We start from the raw sequence: 22,586 nt of genomic DNA, 5'->3' as shown, positions 1-22,586 counted from the left end.
TGTTGTGTCAGCTATTTAGAAAATTATAAATACAAGAGATAGACCCCGATCGATGTTTGGATTGAATAGCTAATCTTCTTTCATGAAGCTCTTTCATTTTTTGTCACATCTTACTAGATACTCACAGCGATGGGTGAGAATGCTGATAAATCCAAATGTTGAGGTCTACTATAAATACAGCATCAAATTCTATTATCAGAAATGATATTCGCCTGGCAACAGCTTCAATGTCCATTGTCTGTATATAAATCACTCCTTTGGATCAAATCTAATAAACAAAGTTCAAGTTCAAAGTTCAAGTTCTTTGATAATCCAAAGATCCTCTGGCTAAGACTTTTTTCCTTCTTCTCTCGGTGTTAACCTTACCTTCACCAAATACAAACTCCGTCAACTGAGGAAGGTTCGAGGTTAGACTCCTAACACCGACAGACCGACCAACCTAACTCATTTTCGTCGGGATACTCGGCTTTCCCTTCTGTTATCGCCTTTTATGATGACATGGAAGGATAATGCCGAAATCCTGGAATCCCTCAAACTTTTCTTCCTTTTCTACATGACTCTCTATCAACAGCATGTTTTGTATCGGTACGCTTCTTATTTAAATGAAATATCCTTTCTTATTTGCTTCTTAGACTTGCATTAGTAATAAAAGTCAATTTGGTTGTCCGCGACTATTACCAACAAACTTACTTACCAACAAAAGTTGTCATCAAAAAAGTTGGTATGACGAGCTTCCGACGGACCCGCTGAAAAAGCCGAAGTCCAGACACTGAGCTGTAAATCAAAATATATAACTTTTTCCCTTTTTACTGCTTACTATTTCTACATTTACATACATTACTCTTCTTCTCTCTATTTTTTGGTTTACTTGAATATCTCATAATCATGTCTTCGGGTCCTGCTCATAGAGTGCAGTCAGCGGTAGTAGAATATGGATTTCCCCAAGGTCATCTTGGTCATCTTACAACAGAGGAAGAAGCTGCTTTGAACAACTTCAAAGTATTATGCACTGAGAAGGGTTTGTACAAGCCTGGAAATGGAATTGATCAACCGGCAACACACGAAGATGCTACACTTCTGTACGTTTCCGTTCCCTTTCCATATTTTCCACAGGCGCATTAACGACTCATTAGACGATTTCTTCGGGCGCGTCGGTTTATTGTAGCAGATGCTTTTAAACAGTTTTCGGACACTGAGCAGTGGCGGAAAGATAATGAGTTGGATCAATTGTATGAGACTATCGATTTAGAACATTACGAAGAGACGCGCAGACTTGTAAAGTCCCTTTTCTACATTCAATCGCATCCCTTCTAATCATTGAAATATAGTACCCACAATGGACAGGGCGACGCGACCGACGTGGTATCCCTGTGTACGTTTTTGAAGTATCTTATCTGACCGGCAAACGAATGGCAGCATATGAGAAGTCCGCTGTTGATACACATACAAAATCCAAGCAAGATGGCAAGACCTCTGGGAAGTTACTACGGTTATTCGCTTTATATGAAAACCTTACGCGATTTGTTATGCCTTTATGCACAGTTCTCACAGACAGAGATAATCCTCGAACGCCTATAACACAAAGTAATAACATTGTCGACATATCTGGAGTTGGGTTAAAACAATTTTGGAATCTGAGAACGCATATGCAAGATGCAAGTACTTTGGCTACAGCACATTACCCAGAGACTCTTGATCGCATTTTTGTAAGTTATACATCGATTAGGGATTCTTTAAACTCTCTAACTGTTCTGTCAGATCATTGGTGCTCCTAGTTTCTTTCCAACTGTTTGGGGTTGGGTTAAAAAATGGTTCGATCCGATAACAACTTCCAAAATCTTCATTATCAGTCACAACGATGTAAAGTCGACATTAGAATCTTTTATCGAGCCTAGAAACATTCCCAAAAAGTATGGCGGCGAGTTAGAATTTGAGTTTGGGGATATGCCTACCTTGGATCCAGCTTTAGAAGCAGTTGCTACCTGGAATGGAACTGGCACTCCAGCATATCCGGGCGGACCTCTGTACTGGGTAAATACGAAAGATCAAGAGTCAATTCAAGCAATTGCAGTTGGAAGTATTGAAAAGAAGCAGAGGAGAGAAGAAGTATGCAAAGTCAAAAAGACTATCAAGGATAGCGACAACATGGGAACAATCGCAACAGATGCCACCACAGAAAATGCATTACCTATTCATCCAGAATTACTCGAAGTACCCACAGCAGCTCCCTCAATCATGACGACAACTTCCGCAACTGATTCCCCTTTGAATCAGGAAATTCCCAAAGAAGAACCTGTAATTCAAAACGGTGACTCAGTGTCCAGCACAAGACCAGAATTAGAAACATTTCACACGGCTCAAGATGGATTAAACAATTTATCAATAACTGATCCAACAGAAAAGGTTATCACAAACGGAACAACAGAACCAGAGAAAACAACGACGACAAACCAATTAAATCCAAACCCCAACTTGGATGGAGCAGGTGAACTATCAAAAGCTCCAACTCAGCAAGAAAGTATACATGATGAGGTTCCGGAACTTCCTACTTCTCCTGTCACTGCATCGTTAGTTGGTGCCTCGGATACATCGAGTTTACCGACTGGAAGTGAGAAGGTGGAGGAGAAAAAGGATAAGAGGAAGAGTTTATTAGGGGGTTTGAAGGGAAAGTTAACGGGTCATTGAGTTGAGCTGGTTGAGATGAGCTGAGCTGAGGTTCTGGTTTCTCTTCTTTTCTCTTTTCCTTTCTCTTTTTCTTACTTTCTTACGTTCTGGGATAGGAATGAGCATGAGCATGCATGCATGAATGAACAGCATAAGTCGGTAATGAGATGAGATGAGAAGATGAGACGAGGATAATAGAGAGATAGATAGATGATGGATATTTTCAAAGGAATCGTGTAATGTAATCTTACATTCTAGGATGAGAGATGGGAAGAAAGGAAAGGAAGAAAGAAAGAAAGAAATGAAAGCCACGGACGGGGTTAATGAGTACATTAAATGAAGAAATGAGTAAAACGAATATTGTTGAAGGAAGGTTAAGGTGGAAGTAAATAAATACCTACCTACATACTTACCTACCTACATACTTACCTACCTACCTACCTACCTACCTAGGTATAAGTAAGTGGTAGGAGTTAGGATATTAAAAAATATATATATATATATCTAAGCTTACATTATTAGAGATATTGATATTGATATTCATATTCATATTACCAATGATATTGATATTCATACTGCATACGAGTATCTTGACTTGGAGACTGAGAGGTATATCATATCACATATTGAATCTTAGGATTAGAGCACAGATTCAAGAGTTAAGAGTTATAATCCGTGTGAAATGAAATGAAATGAAATAATCAATATCGTAGATGAATAAATAGATTTAAACAACTTGGTGATGATAGTATTTCGTTTCGCAGAGTGGCAGGGGGGGAAATAATACTAATAGTCCCAGCTTCATTTCCATTTTCCCCTTCATTTTCCCATCGCCTAACGCCTCCTCCTTGAGAAACCTGCTTGTCATAATCGTTATATCGTAGTAGTGTCTGTCCTATGTGTGTATAAATAAAATCATAATACCTCCCAGCTCCTTTCCTTTCCCATTTCAATCATACATATTCCCTTATACATATTCCCTTAATTTGCTTTCCTTCCTAAATTAAATAAAATCACCACTTCCAAACCCACCAAATGGATTAGGTGGTCTTCCACCACCTCCCCTCTGAGGTCCATCACCTGGTCCTAACGGATCATATCTTGCTCCCGGCGGAACTTGCGGATTAAACCCTCCATTTCTACCAGTACCTCTTTGTCCTTGTCCTTGTCCGGCAAATAATGGATCGTCAAATGTAGGATGCATACCACCGAAACCACCTAGACCACCAGCTCCTCTTCCACCTGTAAATGAACCACGTAAAGGATCATTAGGACCTAGTCCCGGTGGATGTAAATCATCGTGACCGATGTTGAAGGGTGAACCTGCTGGTTGAACCATACCCCGTAAAGGTCGGTTGAGATCTAATTCGTCGTCAAAACCAGGAGGTGGGAAATCGCCTGCTGGGATAGGGCGACGTGGTTGGTCGGCAAGAGGATCGTGGAAGGGATATGGACGTGCTGGTGCTGGAAGATTTGGGTCTGCAAGAGGATTTCGAGGTGGATTTCGTCGAGCATGTTGTTCTTCTCTTTCATCGTGAACTCGAGAGGCTTCAGATTCGCCTTGATTTCGAGATTCCTCATAACCTTCTTTTTGTAGGGAGGGAAGAAGTTTTTGGATAATGTTTATCTTGAATAAGGAAGCAAGATCTGCGATTCTGGAAGGAGAGATAAAAATCTCTTGGAGTTTTGATTCGAGATTTGTGCGATCTTCTTCATCATTTGAAAAAGGTATTCGAAGTGGCAGAGCAGCGGAAGAGATATAATCTTTGGCTGTGATTTCGAAACGTGTTATTCTTTCATCACCGAGTCCTATCCCTCTAATTTCTGCCTTTCCTCCTAATCGATCGACTTTCACCACGTATTGCATGGAAGATTGCGAATGTGCGTAAAGGAAAGAATGAGATCCGAAAGAAGAATTCCATTTCGTTGATAAACGTGGAGAGAGTTGTGCGCATTCTGCTTCTGATGATTTATTAATAATGCATGCTTTAGATGGAACTGGTAGTGAACTTACCATTCTTTTGTCCTTCTCCGAATCCGAGAAGTCGGAATCCTACTGCGATCATACATGCATGACAGAAAAGTGCTATGGCTTCATAAGAACTGCTTATATCTGAATTGGTATCGTTTTTTTGATGAGTAGGTAGAGCTTCTGCCATATGGTGTAGGATAGAATCTGGACTGAGTGGATTATTGGCCATTTTGGCGTGAGGTGATGGATTTATGATGGGAAGTTTCAACGGTAGGTAGAATGAGGAATTATGCTTTCAAAAGTTGGAAGAATTAGGTTTCTATGGCGACTTGATAGATTCAACGGCTGGAAGAGTTATATGTCGAGAATGTGATAATATCAAACTTCGAGAAATACAAACAAATTTAATTCATATGGAGCAAACGGAATGCGGGGTGGATGGCGAAGTCAAGCTACTGCCTGAAGCTAGCTAGCTGTGTTTCCGTGTATCCTTGGTGACGTTTATTAGTGGCGGCATCCCCCGTTGTGGCTCAGGGTAGAAATACCCCTGTAGATATTTTATAGTTCTAGATCGTGTAAATGTAAAACTTCAACAGCAAAAACAACAACCACCTCAATGCCCTAGTTGAATCAAGACATTTTCGCATTAACTGCCAGTAGGCCTACTTATTGCACCATGGATGCTGACTCGCTATTTGAGGGACAGAAATCGGTGAAACTACCAGCAATTGCTCATGATGATCCTTTTGTTAAAGTAGTGAAGACTTTATCGATGTATGTGTGCTGAAAACTGATATACTATGACCTTTATCTAATCCACAATGTTAGATACTTCGTCGATGAAATTGTCCTGCCTTCAACCTTTGACCAATTGCGTACGACGTCGGCGGGCAATAGGATAAGAATACTTGTTGAACATCTCGTCGAAAATGTTACCAATCCTGCAATTATAAATGCGATCTTGTCAGTATCATGTAAATTACAATTGTATACAAATAACTGAGACTACTCCAGAACACTAAAATGGCACTTCTCTACTCTAGATGTTGATGACCGCGGAATCAACGAAACTCGAGCAAGCGCATGTGAAATAGTAGCATGGAGATTTTTGAGCCGTATATCAGAACGAGACGCAGTTAGCTTTTGCTTGTATGAACTACCTCTACCTACCCTTCAGCGAATGGAAGGAGCAGAGGAAAGTCAAACTACGGAACATTCTACTTTATTGCCACAGTTCAGAGAACGGGATTCACCTCCTGGTACTCGACCACCTAGCCAGAACAAAAAAACCGAATTATTGCGGTCAATAGGGACTTTCTTCACTCATAATGATATGGACGATGATGAGGATGATCCAACATCTTCTTTTACTGGATTAAATGGTCTTGAAATTGCAGCAGTAGCTGATTGCAAGAAATTCCTCAGTCAGAGAATTGTTCAAAAGATTATAACGGGGATTTGGAAAGGGGATATTACTTTTTGGGAAACTCTAAGCGAACATACACAAAAGAAAGCTCAATTTTACAACAGAAGGAAGTCAGATCCATTTTCGAGATTGCGAGTGCCGAGATACATCAAGGCATTTGAGGTTTTATTTTTTGCTTCTTTCTTGTTTTTGTACTATGCAGTTCTTGTTGAACGAAATCCGTAAGTGCTCTGCTGTTATGAGTCCCTCTATGCCTAACATATCACAGATATCAAATTACTGCGCTTGAGGTTCTCCTCTACGTTTGGTTTGCTGCTTTTGCTTATGATGAACTTGGAGAGTTCATAGATGCAGGGTCAATCTTTTATGCTGTTGATATATGGAATGGCTGCGATTTGATGATTATATTAATTGGAGTTGCATTCCTACTCACACGTTCGTCTCCTTAGTCCAGGCGTTGAAACAATATCTGACATTGATTAGGTGTAATTGGCTTAACGAAGGATAGTGGCAGAATCACTGACTTGGCTTTTGATATCTTATCACTGGAGGCGTTATTCATGGTTCCTAGGTTAGTTGACCGAATTCGGTGACTATCACCACTGCATGCACCAGCTAGTGATTGAAGGAGAGATGAGATAATAGTTATCTTTGTGTCAACGCAACAAGACTGACATTTATCAGGATCTTTTCACTTCTCAGCCTTCATCCCTACTTCGGGACTCTAATTCCTTGTCTAAAAGAAATGGCGAAAGATTTCGTCAAATTCATGGTCATAGTTGGGATAATATACGCAGGTTTTTTGACCACGTTTACTCTTCTTGCGCGCGATACGTTTACACTCAAAGAGATGTCCTGGGTGTTAATTAAAGTTTTCTTCGGTTCCTCATACCTTGGTTTTGACATCATGTATCAAATTTCCGAAGAATTTGGTGCGCCCCTGATGCTCATCTTCGTCTGCATGACTAATATTCTTCTCATCACATCCTTGATCAGTATCCTCAGCGATAGTTTCTCAAAAGTCATCAGCCACGCTAGAGAAGAATATCTATTTGTATATTCAGTTTATGTCCTCGAAGCATCGACATCAAATCGACTCACACACTTCTATCCTCCACTAAATCTCATTCCTCTCATCCTCATCAGACCCCTGAGACTTTTCATGAGTTCTTCTACTCTCCGTCGCACTCGTATCGGATTACTAAAAGCAACACATGCTCCAATCGTCTTGGCGATTAATCTTTTCGAAGGCGTTTATGAACGTATTCAAGATCCGTCTTCTTTTCCTCATACATCAATTGCTACAGCACCCGTTACACCTACTAATAGCGGACTCGGTAATAACGAACCCGCATATAAGGGAAAAGCTAAGAAGAAATTTCTGACAAGTCGTATTGGGACGAATCAATCTTTACATTTTCTGGATGGACCAAATATTGTTGATGGAGAGGCGAGTCCTTTGGTTACCGGGAAGTGGGAGGGGAATGTTAGGGGGTTGAGAGCGGGTTGTTCGGATTCTGGTAATGTTAATGCTAATGCTAATGCTAATGGAAATGGAAAGGGGAAGGGGAAGGTTAATAAGCGCATCATGATTTCTGCGGAGGAAAGTGGATTGGGAGGGGAGGATAGGAGGAATAATGATGATGGGGGGGTAGAGGAAGAAAGGGAAAGGATAAGTGAGAGGGAAAGAAGATTGGAGGGTAAAGTTGATGAATTGAGTAAAAAGATAGAGGAGTTAACGAGGTTGTTTATGGCGGATAAGGGGATGGGTGGGGAGGGGATGTAGGGTGGAGATGTAGGGTGGAGATGGAGAAAAGATAAATTTGTACAGATTTGTAGAGATAGTTGGAGGTTGTATAAATGAAGAAGAAAATTAAGTGTAATTATATATCAAAAGTAAGACGGATAGGTAGACAGATAATAAATAATTTGAATAATTTAAAAGATTTAAAAGATTTCAATTTATCTTTTATTATTTAATTTTTAGATTTTAAATTCTTATATATAATTTAAAAAAATAGATTTTTTAATAATATAATATATATAATTATAACTGAAATATAATATAATTAAAATTAATAATCATTTAATAAATAAAAGATGCATTTATCTCTTGTTACGAGGTTTGCCGTCTAGATCACGTGGAAGTGCTCTAGGCTCTCGAGGTGGTTTATAACTAGGCGTCAAGCAGGGACTTAAGTAATGACAATAATGATATGCAATTCGTAACTAATAGTAGGATATACTAAATGATTGATCTTGAGCACGAAGCTCTACACAAAGGAAACCATCCTGATTATATAGACCTTCGTCCTCCATTGGATCTCTTGGATCCTGAGAGTTTGTGGACCTTCGATTCGTATGGACCTACGATTCGTATCCCTGAATATGCAGGGTCCATCACGTGACTTGGATCAGACTATATGTCTGTGCTTGCTGAAGGTGGGGAGACTCTACGAACCGATTACCATACAATTTTGTATGTGAATCGGTTTGCTTTTCCACGGGGTCTAAGCTCATATGGACAGGTTGACTGTTACTACGTAACATCTCTCTCTAAGTATATACACATACAAATTTATTTCTTAATATCTAATTATCCTACTGCCATCATCACTTGGGTTACATATGCCTCATCTCCTCTTTTGTTCTTTCGCTGAAATTAACTCATGCTTATATTCGTACTTACGTTTATTTCATTTTGTATTTGTAGTCTGGCGTTGATTGAAAACTAATAGAGTATGAGTGCTTGATGCTAACTCCAAGTAATTTGAGGATTTTTCGTTTCCTTTCCTTCCCTTTCCTTTTCATCCCTTTTGCCCTCTCCCCTCCCAACCTACCTCCATCACCCTCTCTCCCAACCCCATCACAAAATCCCCACCAAAACCCCCACCAACCTCAAAACCCAAGGCAAAGCCGCCTTCAAACCCCTCAAATTCCACAACCCAAACGCATTCGTCTTACACTGCCCCAAACGGCCCCACTTCAAAATCTTCTTCTCCCATTCCTGTAATCCCATCTCCCCTTTAAAAACCTTCTCTAACAAAAGCGCCTGCATCGCACTCTGCGTCGTACTCAATGCCATATGCGGTCTCATGAGATTGAGCGCCTCTCCAGTAATTAAGACTCTGTTATCGAATCCTGGGATGAGTGCTCGAGGGAGTGTAGAGTCGTTGATGGCTGTTATGAAGGGAGAGGGAGTTTTGGATATTACTTCTGCAAATGGTGCTGTCATGACGGATTGGGAGAGTGTAAGGTAGGGGGTCCAGGCTGTGGGGTTCATGAGACCTGCTGGGAGAGTGGTGCGGTGTTGAACGCCCGTTGTGTCGGTCATGAGGTCTTTGAAGGAGGGGGTGGAGGATGATACTGGGTGGTACCATACCCAGTTGTAGCGGCGGTCACCGTGGGCTAAGGAGCCACTTGAGCTGGGGATTATGTATCTATGTTTTATTAGCTTGATTTCTGATATAGAAAAAATTGTAAGAATTGACTTACAAAAGAATATATCCACCATCATAAGAAAAATACGTTAAGTTCGGATCGAAAATACTCTTCGTCTCGGCCGAAACCTCGGATTCGGGAACGGTACCCCGAAATGCTACATAACCTGCATATTCTCTCTTAACATCTGGAAAGAATTTTGCGCGGAGAGTAGAATTTGCGCCGTCGGCTAGTATTACCATATCGGCTTTGAGTTTATGTTCTCTGCTGGAATCTTTCAGGTCTTCATAAGTGATTTCTACACCATCTTCAACTTTGGTGAGAGAAGTAACACTCATGCCTGTTAGGAATTCCCGTTTTCCCTTTCCTTCTCCCTTTCCACTTACTCCATCTTCCTCACCTAATCCCCGCACCTCCCCATCACAAAAGCCACTTTTCAACCCATCGAAATTCCTCCTCAACCGATGATAAATAACACTCCAACTAGTCATCTTCAACGGTTTATCCATCTTCCTCTTAACTTTCGCATCCTTATCCAAGAATTGCACGCCAGGGGAATGAATAGACCATGCTTCATCAACGCGATCGTGGTGTTTCATGAATTCTTCGAATTCGGGCCACGTGGTTATGCCGGCTGCAAGATCTGGTCGGATGTCTGAGGGGTTGCGTTCGAGGATTGTTATTTGATGGGGGATGGGGAGGTGCGAGAGCATTACCCCGTGCATTAGGCCCGTGTTGGATCCGCCTATCTTTTTGGGGAGGGGAGGGTTAGTTGGGGTATGGGGTATGGGGTTTTGGAGTGAGGTGGAGGTGGAGGTGGATATGATGAATTGACGGCGGGGATAGAAATAGAGATGGAGATGGAGGAAGATTGGCGGAGCGGAGAGGTGAAATATCTGAGAATTGGAATGGGGTATCAACGGAAGGATAACTTACAATGACGATATTCATAGGTTTCGAAAAATCCATCTTGATAGTGTTTGAAGTGACACCAAACTGAAGAAATAGAAAGAATAGATAGCTCTCAAGGAAGGTCCTTAAGAATCGAAGTTCCTTCAACGAAAAATCACCCTTTTCTCCCTTTCTCTCCTACAAAATAATCTTACCACGATATCGATAGATACCCAATAACCCGTGTAACTTCAATTCCACTCTCCTTTAAAGTAAAATATTTCTCAAATCCTTATGAAAATAAAAACTTAGAATTTTACTTTTTCTCTCACGAAAAAAGTTAATAAGGTTACCTTCCAACCGACTAGATGTGGTATTCAACAAAAGATCTGATGTGAGATTACTCTAGGAAAAAGTGGGTCGATGTTAAGGTTTTCCCTCACGCAATAATGCGGCACTGCGACGGTAGTGTTTGCTTGGCTTTTGCTTTGTTTTTGTTTTTTTTCATTCGATAGAGTATTGATTCGATGGGGTTATTGGATGGGATTGGGATGCGGCATATGGTGATACTACCGGATTACTGGTAAGCATTGCGCTGTGCCGCAATCCACGTATGGACTGCCTGGTGGGCCAGACTCATTATAAGGTTTTTAAATAATTAAATATCGAATATTAAAAATTAATAAAATATATAATTTTCAAGAGGTTTTATATATATTTTTATTTTATATGTAATGATATTTTTAATATTTTGATAAAAATAAAAATGTAAAATTAAATATGATTTTAACATTTTATAAATTAAATTATATTATATTAAATAAACATTTTTAATAGATTAAAAATAAAAATCTTTCTTATATATCTTTCTTAGAAATAGTAAATATTATAATAATCCTCTAACTCATATAACTAGAGCACAAGTATCTTTTCTCCAATCCCTGCTTAGCGTAACGCAGTTTACTAAAACCATACACGCGGAGTACGGAAAGAGTATACAGGTAATCTTGCAAGGGATCACATAAGCATGGGACGGGAAGAGACGGTACCTTGTAATGCCGGGAGGGAGATAACTCGGAGGTGAGATTATACGGAGCCGATGAGCTAAGATTAGAATTCTAGGATGATAAATAATCCTATTAATTATTGCTCATGTGGTAGGTAGCTGTCAACCTAAAGGCGTGGGTATCACAACATCATGAATGGATGATGAATGATGGATGATAGTAAAGGGTAACCTAATATTATAAGGGAAAATTCTCTCGAAGGCTTAATTATTAGTGCTTGATCTTACGATTTTGTATAGGTAGATAGAGTAGGTAGGTAGGTAATTATATATCAACCAACAACCATACTCCAAGATTCCTCACCGCGTAATTGTCCTACTACATCTTCCTTAGAGTCCTAGGTTATAAGGATTAGATATTTCGATTATTAAATGATGCCTACAGCCATAACTGCCAATAAATCTCACGTTCGGAAAATTTTCAAGGTTGGGAGGTTAAAAACGTAATTGGAAGTCCTGAAGGATGAAATGGACATGTAATATCAGGCTATTAGTCAAGAACAACGGCCTAATATGGCTTTTGATGCACATTTACATATTCAACGGTGCGTTTGGCCCCCAAAAGATTCGGACGAAAGGTACGCGGATATAGTTTTGTGATCATTGATTAACCTATCATGTTCTTGTCTTTCTTTTTTGCCTGTGATATTTTCTTGGGCGAGTAGTCACAACATATATTTGTTGTACGGCTCCACCATTTGTACTTTCTTACTTCTACCTCGAGCGGCTGATCATTGAGAGATGTCGTGTAACTTGTTGAATCATAAGATGGTGAAATATCCTTTGCAGAAAATATTTATGGAGGCTCAATAAACTTTATTACATAAATGATTTTCGTCGACGAAACCAGTCATGTCGAGTGAAACTTCTCAACATACGACAACTGCTGCTCTGATCGTTACTATATTAGCAGTTATCGCTGTCGCCCTTCGATTCTTAACGAGACGATTGACTAAAGCTGGTATTGCGGCGGATGATTGGTGGATTTTGATCGGTCTTCTGTTATTGATTATAACTGGTAGTCTCCTCCTCTATGGTACGTGATAAAATAATGGTAGTTCAGTATCTCAACATAGTCATAACCAATTATTCCAGGCGTCAAATCAGACCCAAATGGTGGCGAGACAATCGATCGCGATGATCCAACTTTCGATTATACTCCTCATGTCGTTTATCTGAAGATGTCATGGACATGCGCCATCCTTTACTTTTCCGTTGTGACGGCTATCAAAATCTCCATCCTTCTAATGTATCGTCGTATATTCTCCACTAGTTTGGTACGTTCATTTTGGACCTTCATGAGTTTGGTGATAGTATGGTGGCTTGTTGGTACTATCGCTACTGGTATCAGCTGTGTCCCGGCAACCAGATTTTGGATTGGACATTCCGCAGGCGGCTGGTGTTTTAATTTCAACATCTATTGGATGGTTATGGGTCTGGTGGAAATTGTGGTCGATATTGGCATCCTGGTATTGCCAATAGGTGTTGTTGTTGGACTTCAAATGCCAAATTCCCAAAAAGTATTGGTTGGAGGCATCTTCCTACTTGGAAGTTTGTAAGTGTGTCGAAGTTCTCCTATATCTGTTCATACTAACACCATCAAAGTGTCATAGTCACAGGCATTGTACGTGTGGTTCTTGGATATGCTCCTGGTAGTCAAAATGTCGACTTTCCACGAGCAGAATTGTGGTCGGCTGTCCACGTTGGAATGGCAATAGTTTGTGCTTGTCTCCCAAACTTTCGTCCACTTTTAAATCGCATCACTGCATCAGCGCGACGCCTATATGGTTCCGCTATAACGAGTGATAGAGATCGTAATACAAGTGGATCCAGTGGGGGCCGAAGTGCAGCGTCAAAAAACAAAAAGCCAGCGGAATTGATGACATTGGGTAATATCCGACGTCAGAGGCCGAATGAATTGGAGGATACAAATGCAGATACTACGCGATTGACCAGGAATGAGAGTGGAGATTTAGAGTCACTCCATCATGCAGAATTCAGGGCAGAGAGAACAGAAGAATCCAGACCTAAAGGAGTCAATGAAATATGATAGTCTAGACTCACTTTGGATAATTGAACCCTATCTCTCCCACCACTTGATAAGATTGAAAGATTTATGAGAACATGAAGATTGAAAACGTAGGGAAAGTCTAATATATACTGCGAGAAATCCATTGAAAGAAATGTAAACTCCCAATGAGCCAAAATGGTTTAGTGCGATGCAGGGTTCAGGTTCTTACTCCTGGCACGTGATTGGACGTTTGAAGTGGACTTCATCAAACGATGGAACTTACAACTACATCGCAGGTAGGAGGATAAATGCTTCATTCATGGCTCTTTTGCTTTCCCTCCTTCGATCCTCTTGATGAGGAGCTCAATGGTGTTCGCCAGTCATGACCATCGCTCTTTTAGCCAACAGACTCATCAATGTTGATGTGCTAATCATGATGTGTCCACTTGATTCGAAGCTCGATGGTAAGCACACCAGCAATACCAACGAAACCTGTCGAAGTTACCAGCAGACAATGTTTAGAATGATGTCCATTGATCTTTTCAATTGGCTAAGTGTGTGTAGTAACAATGACTAAGAACTAGAAATAGGAATGACTGATGTTGAATGTGGAGGAGGTCAGGAAGTATCCTTCCAGCTCTTAAACCATCTGTTCTCAGACAAACACCACAAGTTAGACACTCAGACTCTCCAGGCTTCGATGGACTCCCCCTATAATATTTCACCTACTCCTTGGTATCGATGATGCTCATTGCATCAGTAGTCTCTCACAAATGAAACACTAAATGTGCACCCGAATAGGTGGTTCATGATTGTGTTGTTTTGCTGGCGTAAAGCAGTGTCTCTGAATAAATGAAGTTTTATCATTATTGCCGTTATGCTTCTGGTCAACCATGTAGCTTGGGACAATTTCGTTTCCTGTTATGTGGTTTTTATATCCGTATCTCCCGAGCAGGTCTTGAGTTCTAGCTAGAGCTTACGACGGACTTGTGCACAAAGAGTATGTGTTTTGACTTTTGTATGCTGTCTCACCATTTTGTTGAATGTTTCTTTTCTCCTCTCCAATAATGTCCCCATAGTGAACACTTACGAATATTCTTAAACCTGCAGATCCCGCTTGCTGCAGAAGAGCTTTCTTGGCCAATAGATGGTCATGGAACAGTCGACTCGATAGTTGACCTGTACTTTGATTATATTCTCTGGTTGTATTCTTTACAAAGTTCTGATCTGCGCAATATCCTCTTTGATGATCTAAAAACTTCAGATCAATCCAGGGTCCAGCAGGCATGGCACCATCCACCACTATGACAGCATGCCATCAACCGGTGGTAGCATCCAAGCCAGGGAAGAGATATATCGCTGCATGTACCTCTATATTGATTGTTAATCTTGCTTGTGCACTGGATGCTACAACAATAGCAGTCGCTTTACCAGTCAGTTCTTCAAATCAATCCTCTCACTCGAACTCACCTCTAACATTTCCAACCGCATTTGTGTAGACAATATCTGAGGTTCTTAATGGAAATGCAATTGAGGCTTTCTGGGCCGGTACATCCTTCCTCTTTACTTCTACCGTCTGGTAGCCTGTATTCATAACCCTATCACATGTATTCGGACGCAGACCACTGCTATTATTTTCCCTCCTTCTGTTTACGGTTGGCTCTGTTCTGGGAGGAGTAGCGTACAGCATGGTATCCTTATTGGTGGGTCACTGTCTCCAAGGAAGTGGCGTTGGGGGTGTTCTTGTCCTCACAGAAGCTTTGATAACTGATATGGTTCCATTACGCCAAAGAGGAAATGCGATGGCTGTCTTAGAAGTTGTTTGGGCTTCAGGAAGTGTCACTGGACCATTGATTGGAGGTGCTCTGGCTGAGAATAATGCTTGGAGATGGATTTTCTTCCTCAATTTACCCGTCATCACAATAGGATTTGTAGGATGTGCTTGGTTCTTGAAGTTGGAAAGAAAGGAAGGAACAATCGAAGAAAAACTGTCCAAAATCGATTACATCAGATCGATTATTTTTGTGGGATCTTTGAACTCATTCCTTATTCTACTGACATGGGACGGAGTGAGCTATTCATGGACAAGCTGGCATAGTCTGGTCCCCCTGCTGTTGGGCGCCATTGGTCTTGTTGGTTTCTGTGCATATGAATCGATGCTTCCCAGGAGACCCATCATACCAACTCGACTGTTCCGCAATAGTTCCACGTCCATTGCCTATTCTTGTACCTTCCTGCACGGTATGATCCTCTGGTCGATCATCCATTATGTGCCCTTCTATTTTATGTCCGTTCAAGGCTACACATCAATAATGACCGGTGTCGCTGCTCTCCCGGAGACCCTCACTATTGTTCCCATGGCTATGATCTTTGGAGCCCTTGCAGAAAAAGCGGGAACATATCGTTAGGGTCTATGGGGGACTATACTAACAGAAGTCAGTGGAGGGGTCGTATTTCAAAATCGAATACTTACTGAACTCAGAGCCATCCCGGACTTTACCATACTCGCAGCACAGTTTGGGTATACTCTTGGCAAAGTAGTTATGGATGCAGTGGCTTTGATACCCTTGATCAATGCTCTGCCACCTGATACTCCTGGAGTGGTGGACTTCAGACTTGTTTCCGCAAAATCGATCAAGACCATTTGGATTGTCATGTGTTTATTTGCTGTTGCTGGATTCATCTCTAGTTGCTTTGTTAAAGGCTATCATCTTGATCAAGCTCTTGTGACGGATCAAGGTTTTGCAATTGGCGTGAAGAAAGTCGGTGCCCAGAAATCAGAATCGATATGAAGGCGAGTGGCTTGGGAAGATCGAGATGTCTGCCGAACAAAAAATCATAGATGCTAGTCATTCACAGAACGTATCGGATGAAAAGGACATTGTTTGGGTGAGTGAACCGGTGCAAGTCTGACTTGTTCAGAGATCGAAGAATTGCTGTGCCGAATGATTCAAGTTAAAGCTTTCCGCGAGAGGGAAAGATACTTGCCATATTTTGTGAAAGATTATTAGCTGTAAATCTTTTCATTTTTATGGGCAATACAATCCTGTTATTTTTTATGCTCTTTTGGCTGTATTTCTATTGCTTCCCCAAATCATTACTTCTGAAACAAATTCGCACACCGCTTCAACGACAATGTATTCTCATTCGTAGGATTCAAATTACATATAAGCATGTGGGTGATGCCCTATTTCCTTTGGATATATCAAGGAACTCAACACTCTCAGAGCCAATCAAAAAATTCTTGAACAATCCAGCTTCAAATCTTTCGTCCCCTTCTTTTCGAATTAAATACACAACTAAATACTTTGCACTTTTCAAATTCAATACATCTTCGATATCTAGATCCGGAACTATCTTAGCAGGTAATTGGCTCGCTAGTGTTGTCGGAAACCTTTTTGCTTGTTTATCCGGCTACTTCTCTTGACAACCGCTTCTCTCAAGATCCTTTGCTCTTATTTTCATTTCCAAATTTCACAAGTTCAATTTACAATCCACAAACTTGATTACAAACCGCCTCCGCATCTTGGTGTTTCTATCATATTTGGATATCTCATCGAAATGGACAATATACCACCTAGGATATCAATCCCCCATGGAGATTCCTTCAAGCCTCCACCAACAAGGAGACCAAAAAGTGGCGAACGTCGCAGAGTCACTCAAGCATGTGATCAATGTAGAACGTAAGTTTCCAGAGCTCACTTCCCCCTTCGTTCCACACACAATCACGTGGTGGCATGAGAGGTTCTCGAAGCCTTGTTGACAATTGCGCAGCGCAAAACAAAAGTGTTCTGGCAATACGCCTTGTGTGAATTGTATCACCGGTCAAAGATCATGCTCATACAACTTCCCCTACACCCGAGGCCGCAGAGTCCAAATACAACTGAATCCAGTTGTGGAACAAAATCTGAGACATCCTAGCTTCAACAATGGACTCAGCCCAATAAATCCTGGCTCTTTTCAACAACATCAGACAGAACTACCACCAATGATTAGTCCATATGGCCAAGTTCAAGTAACTACACAAATGTTGGCACCATATCAACAGCAATTCAACAACAGCTCGAATGATACTTTCCTTCATGAGGCTCAACAAAGATTTGATATGCCACTCAGAAATTCTCATGTTCCGGTTTCTGCATTTGGTGATTTGCCGATGATGATCGGTCGATCTGGAATGGTTGCTCTACCAAATAAAGATATTGGTGCTACACTAGTTGCAACTTATTTTGAAAAAGTTTCTCCTAGCTTGCTCTTCCTTCACAGGCCGAGTGTCGAAAGCTGGACAATGGATGTGCTATCTGAAGATGGCTATACTTTGCACAAAAATGAGCTCAAAAGCAGGAATGCGGCAGTCTTTTTGATATTTGCTTCAGCTCAGGCTTACAACGCAGGCCCAGAACCATTAGATACAAGGTCAGCGAGTCAAATCTTTTCTGTTCTTTTGCTAATGCTTCTATCACCAACAGTATGCTTCACTTTCACTTGGCGGACGAGCAACTACGATCCGAAACTGGTCCACCTCAGCTAGCTAGTATTCAAGCTCGACTCCTACAATGTTACTATCTTCTAGCCAAAGGCAGAATTAATCAATGCTGGAGCACTTTTGGCACCGTCGTCAGCTTAATATTCGCGCTTGGAATACAAAGAAAGCATAGCCAGAAAGATGTGATCAGTCTGATTGATATTGAATGTCAGAAGAGAGTCTTTTGGGCAGCTTTTACTCTGGACAAATATTTAAGTTATGTCTTGCATAGACCACAGCTTATTGAGCTGGAAAATACTGATCAGGTAAGCTATATCTTTCTGCTAGCAAGCATGTCAATCTTTTGCATACTCTTAGTTATGCAATCCTGTATGCGGTTGTTTAGTTATGTCGCTCGCCCCTTCCTTGGAACAAGAAGTGTCTGCAGTTCGACTAGGAAAGAAACCAAACCATCTGCTTAGTCGACAATTGGTCATGAACTTGACCATGGTCTTCGGGGGTCTTTATTCAATTGATCCGTCTCGAAGATAAGATGAAAGCATGATAAACTTGTTCAAATGGAAAGGATTACTGACAAGCTGATTAGGATATGCCAAAGCTCATCAAGGAAAAACAATCTACACCTTCCATTCTCATACCTGCTTCTCAAGATATTCTGTCCAGAAACTTTGCATCCAATCTCCATATCGAGTAATTTATCCTTCCTTCTGTTAACTTGAGTGTTATTGCTAATTAAAATAAATAGGCTTGCAATCATTATCAGCAAAATCCTAAAGGATATTTATGGAATTCGAAAACCGGAAATTAAGAGACATTTAGAATTGGCCAAGGCTTATAAGGATGACCTCAGGGCCTGGAAGAAAAATGTCGCTCTTCTGACTGATGTCGACCCCCGCAATTTGCTCCAGATTTACAGGTTTCAAAGAACAGAGCTCTTGCTAGCATATAACCATGCTCAGCTTCTTTTGCTTCGCGATTTCATTCTCGACGCGGCAACCAATGATGAAGATCTTATGGATGAGATTGATGGGATGATCAGTAATCTTGTGGATGCTTGTAAGGAGATTTGCGAAATCATCGAGCCACGTCCTGAATACTGGACCCAAACTCCAAGTATGCGAGAGACTCAGCGATATGGATTCGTTGTATCACTTCCACTCCGAAGTGCTTGGGTAAGTTTCGTTTCTCTACTCCTTTCTTTCCTACTTCCCCAAACCGTCAACTTCCTTCCTCCTGCCTTTCTCCCTTACCTTAAGCTTGACACAAAACTAACCTCTATGGAAAACCTCAGTTCATGCAATACGTCATCTACTCCGCCGCAGTAGTCACCTACATCATGAGTCAACAAGACCCAGCATCCGCAACCCAATCCAGCAGCATAATCCTAAAGAAATCTCGACTCCTCCACGAATCTCTCAAAGCCATTGCACAACCCGGTACATTTATCGCACAATGTGTTTCCGTCTTGGACGAACTAAAAGATGCGACCGATTACGCTATTAACCATCATATATTTACAAAACGCAGGATGGAAATTGCACAAAACAAGGAGAATGGTGAAGGTAGTGGTGATGGTAGTCTTCGTTTGGGCGGTAATCCGAATGAATATGAGAGAGAGGACACGGATATGGCTATGGGTATGGGTATGCGCAGAGATGTAAGTGGTGCGTATGATGGAAGAATTCCCATCATGAAACGTATTAAAGACTGGGGTTTCTCAAGACTCACGGGCTACCATATTCGAGGTTGATGTATCTTGCATGGGATGATTGGCATTTATGATGGCAGGTTCATATTTCTCTGTCTTGGTCGTCGGTTTGATATCGACTTCTACTTGGCACAATACTGATCATGTATCTCATTCCTTACCTCCATGTTTATTTTCAAGGTTGGATTGGGATTTGTTTACAGCGAGGGTATTACATGAGGTATCTGCATCTGCACAAGCCTCATTTCTTCGGTTTTGTTTTTTGAATCATACCACTCCGCGGACAAACAGGCGCAGAAGGAGCACAATATTTACAAACACAGGTAAATGGCTAGGAGATACCCATTATTGTATCACTTTACATTAAGTTTCGATATGAGATCAACAACGATTTGCGGAAGTTTTAGATAGGTCTTTGTATTTGCAGAGGGAGGATGGGTTCTGGTTCACAAGAATGAAATAAAAACTATTGATTTATTATTTAGTAGGGGTGTATGAGCCATGATTAAATGATTTGGTGTGATGATGCGAGTATTGATAAGTGAGTGAAGGGTGACGGGTGATTAATGATACAATAAGGAAGCTCCAAATCAAAACCGGTGATTTCCTTAATTTTACTGTATAGATATCTGAAGGTGGGATGGCAATTTTGGAAAAGCTGGGAGAAGGGAAGGAAGAGAGAAGTGAGAAGATACACTGAAAGATCATGTTCATTAAAGAACATTTCTGATACTTTTTTTTATAGATGAATATTAGTAGGCCTTACTCTGTTTGGGAAATTGGGATAAGTGTATGACTAGACTTATTTTATTATCTAGATATTTATGTAATTGACTTGGATATACTGCGGGATTTTTAAGAGTAGTTTACTGTGTTAAGGAGGCAGTTGAGTAGATGTGAGTATGATTGTGAGTGTGGAAGGGAAGGGATGATGGAATACAGTATTGGGTGTGAGAAAGAAAAGGAATAAGGTATATTCGAGTCCCTTCTGATTGAATATTTATTAAGATGGAATGATTTCTGCTGGTGTACTGGATGGGTTAGGTTAAAGTATTTGATTGTGGGTTGATGATATGTACGGGTGCCGAGGGAGAGAAGGTTTAGAAATGGATGGGTGGGACGCGGTGTGATGAGATAGGTAAGTGGCGAGGATTCGAGGAGGTGGACGAGATGGGAGGAAAGAGTAGAAGGAAAGAAGAGTGGAATGAAGAGGAAAAGACGGTAAAGAAAGCCTACTATTCAATACGCAACGAAACAATAATGAATGTTTTTTCGCTCCTCCTACTCAGGGTTATACTCGTTTGATCAGAAAATGTACAACTCCTAAGTCCATTCCAAGGCCACAAACTGGTGAATTACGAGATAATTTACAAGAACAGTAATCTGGTCTCTTTAACTCCGGAGTTGTATACTTTTCGGCAGCACGAATGCTACTTTATGCTGTTACTAATATGTCTATATCCTATGTAATCTCCTATAGTATATTCCTTTTCGAATGGGCTATTGGAGAGAGTTGGTCAGCTGTACTTTCAAACCCGTTCAGCCTGAAAAAGCAGGGACCGTTGGAAATCCGGATTCGAATATGTTGCATTACCTAAGCCCGACTCCTCATCTTTAGAAGAAATGGGAGCAATTCCTTATAAATTAAGGGTTGCGGGACCAAACCGGAATTAGTGGTTAAAATAAGTTAAAGTTTGGAAGTAATCAACCCATTTTTTAGTCCAAACGAAGGCAGAGTCTTCTCTTTGTCGATGTCGATCATCAGATCTCCACAAGGTTCTTTAGCTAATCTACTAGAATATAGCTTTGGGTTCCAAATACAGACAGTCTAGGCATTAAATTAAGGGAACTCGATGAACAGAACTCAGTTCCCAATAAAATGGCTGAATTCATTACACATTAACCTTGGGTTGTCATGATCGAGTGAGAAGGAGTAGTACCGGCCCGGTTAGGCACAGAAGTCAGGTTGTAAAATCAGGCTCACGAGTCATCAGGACTCCAACAATTCAATAGTTCTACCGTCTGGGATCACGTTGCTGGGGATGGCCCCCGAGTGTGGTTAGCCAAATGATGGACATAAACGAACGCAGGAAGAGAGTAAAAGGGAGATAATGGCAGTTGCGGGATGATTTAATAATCGTGGACAGTGTGGCTAAAAGCAGGCTGCTGGTGCAACACCGGCTTCTCGTTCATGCACCCCAGTATAAAATTCGGAGGCATAAAGATTAGCATTTTGGCTTGTCAATCGATCTGAATCGCGTCCTCATTGGCCATACTCGTGTATTTTTGATACGAAAGAAGAGGGTATTATTTGCTTCTCATAAAAGTGAGCGGTTGAAGTATCTTATTGATTATCGTAATGCGACGCGCAGCAATCACCCATGACAAGGAGGCTAATCGAAGTTTACCGAGCTACTCCTATGTGCCCCACAAATTGGCGCGAGAAGGCAAACTCTCCCAAAAACGACATTATCAAATATACATATGAAACTCTCAGTTGGCATCCAGCTTTTCGTTGGTCAGATATACGCATTTTCTAGCGTTAGAGAATCTATCAAATGTAATTTGTACACCAAAAACCTTGGGGATTAATTTGATGTAAAATCTTGGAGTTGGGATTGAGGAGGAATTTTAGTGGCATGTAGCGCCGAAGTAAGCATAGTAATGAATACCTTTAATCAAAAATACACAGAGGTATCGGTAATGGATTCAAACTTCGCGGAGATTTAGAGACTTTGTTCTTTGAGAGAGAAATATCAAATACACATAGAATTTTTCGTATCGAAATATTGTTTGAATTGTGAATTGTTGGATTGTGTTCTATTTTTTGGAGTGGCAAAATGTCAAATCTCATCCCGCACATTTGACAGGGCCGTTCGTGCTTCGATCAACCCAACCATTTCGAGAATGAAGCTAAAGGT

General features: G+C 40.9%; 10 protein-coding genes across 10 annotated transcripts; 7 read left to right on the top strand and 3 right to left on the bottom strand.

Annotated features, from left to right (window-relative positions):
* Positions 1 to 885: 885 nt before the first annotated feature.
* On the top strand, positions 886 to 2,685 carry SS1G_13798 (hypothetical protein; the record flags this gene model as incomplete). The annotated part of the gene is made up of 4 exons (XM_001585180.1): positions 886 to 1,079; positions 1,329 to 1,372; positions 1,417 to 1,706; positions 1,759 to 2,685. 4 exons carry the CDS (start codon positions 886 to 888, stop codon positions 2,683 to 2,685), a joined length of 1,455 nt encoding a protein of 484 aa, XP_001585230.1.
* A 982-nt stretch (positions 2,686 to 3,667) lies between these two features.
* On the bottom strand, positions 3,668 to 4,865 carry SS1G_13797 (hypothetical protein; the record flags this gene model as incomplete). Its single annotated transcript, XM_001585179.1, has 2 exons — positions 3,668 to 4,626; positions 4,679 to 4,865. The coding sequence occupies 2 exons, from the start codon at positions 4,863 to 4,865 to the stop codon at positions 3,668 to 3,670; spliced, it is 1,146 nt and encodes a 381-aa protein (XP_001585229.1).
* A 447-nt stretch (positions 4,866 to 5,312) lies between these two features.
* On the top strand, positions 5,313 to 6,570 carry SS1G_13796 (hypothetical protein; the record flags this gene model as incomplete). The annotated part of the gene is made up of 5 exons (XM_001585178.1): positions 5,313 to 5,410; positions 5,465 to 5,599; positions 5,651 to 6,283; positions 6,331 to 6,417; positions 6,546 to 6,570. 5 exons carry the CDS (start codon positions 5,313 to 5,315, stop codon positions 6,568 to 6,570), a joined length of 978 nt encoding a protein of 325 aa, XP_001585228.1.
* Positions 6,571 to 6,969: 399 nt separating this feature from the next.
* On the top strand, positions 6,970 to 7,848 carry SS1G_13795 (hypothetical protein; the record flags this gene model as incomplete). The annotated part of the gene is made up of 1 exon (XM_001585177.1): positions 6,970 to 7,848. One exon carries the CDS (start codon positions 6,970 to 6,972, stop codon positions 7,846 to 7,848), a length of 879 nt encoding a protein of 292 aa, XP_001585227.1.
* Positions 7,849 to 8,928: 1,080 nt separating this feature from the next.
* Positions 8,929 to 10,472, bottom strand: SS1G_13794 (hypothetical protein; the record flags this gene model as incomplete). Its single annotated transcript, XM_001585176.1, has 3 exons — positions 8,929 to 9,502; positions 9,558 to 10,252; positions 10,440 to 10,472. 3 exons carry the CDS (start codon positions 10,470 to 10,472, stop codon positions 8,929 to 8,931), a joined length of 1,302 nt encoding a protein of 433 aa, XP_001585226.1.
* A 1,840-nt stretch (positions 10,473 to 12,312) lies between these two features.
* Positions 12,313 to 13,510, top strand: SS1G_13793 (hypothetical protein; the record flags this gene model as incomplete). Its single annotated transcript, XM_001585175.1, has 3 exons — positions 12,313 to 12,496; positions 12,556 to 13,011; positions 13,074 to 13,510. 3 exons carry the CDS (start codon positions 12,313 to 12,315, stop codon positions 13,508 to 13,510), a joined length of 1,077 nt encoding a protein of 358 aa, XP_001585225.1.
* A 343-nt stretch (positions 13,511 to 13,853) lies between these two features.
* Positions 13,854 to 14,216, top strand: SS1G_13792 (predicted protein; the record flags this gene model as incomplete). Its single annotated transcript, XM_001585174.1, has 2 exons — positions 13,854 to 14,025; positions 14,062 to 14,216. 2 exons carry the CDS (start codon positions 13,854 to 13,856, stop codon positions 14,214 to 14,216), a joined length of 327 nt encoding a protein of 108 aa, XP_001585224.1.
* Positions 14,217 to 14,789: 573 nt separating this feature from the next.
* SS1G_13791 (hypothetical protein) lies at positions 14,790 to 15,161 on the bottom strand (the record flags this gene model as incomplete). Its single annotated transcript, XM_001585173.1, has 2 exons — positions 14,790 to 14,842; positions 14,942 to 15,161. The coding sequence occupies 2 exons, from the start codon at positions 15,159 to 15,161 to the stop codon at positions 14,790 to 14,792; spliced, it is 273 nt and encodes a 90-aa protein (XP_001585223.1).
* Positions 15,162 to 15,783: 622 nt separating this feature from the next.
* Positions 15,784 to 16,263, top strand: SS1G_13790 (hypothetical protein; the record flags this gene model as incomplete). Its single annotated transcript, XM_001585172.1, has 2 exons — positions 15,784 to 15,874; positions 15,917 to 16,263. 2 exons carry the CDS (start codon positions 15,784 to 15,786, stop codon positions 16,261 to 16,263), a joined length of 438 nt encoding a protein of 145 aa, XP_001585222.1.
* A 769-nt stretch (positions 16,264 to 17,032) lies between these two features.
* Positions 17,033 to 19,707, top strand: SS1G_13789 (hypothetical protein; the record flags this gene model as incomplete). Its single annotated transcript, XM_001585171.1, has 6 exons — positions 17,033 to 17,154; positions 17,246 to 17,887; positions 17,941 to 18,262; positions 18,544 to 18,647; positions 18,703 to 19,129; positions 19,249 to 19,707. The coding sequence occupies 6 exons, from the start codon at positions 17,033 to 17,035 to the stop codon at positions 19,705 to 19,707; spliced, it is 2,076 nt and encodes a 691-aa protein (XP_001585221.1).
* Between the last annotated feature and the right edge of the window lie 2,879 nt (positions 19,708 to 22,586).

This window comes from Sclerotinia sclerotiorum, genomic scaffold, assembly GCF_000146945.2.
Source record: "Sclerotinia sclerotiorum 1980 UF-70 scaffold_27 genomic scaffold, whole genome shotgun sequence".
In the NCBI taxonomy this organism is placed as follows: Eukaryota; Fungi; Ascomycota; class Leotiomycetes; order Helotiales; family Sclerotiniaceae; genus Sclerotinia; species Sclerotinia sclerotiorum.
The sequence above is the reverse complement of the archived record's forward strand: the minus strand, read 5'-3'. Positions and strand labels throughout refer to the sequence as shown.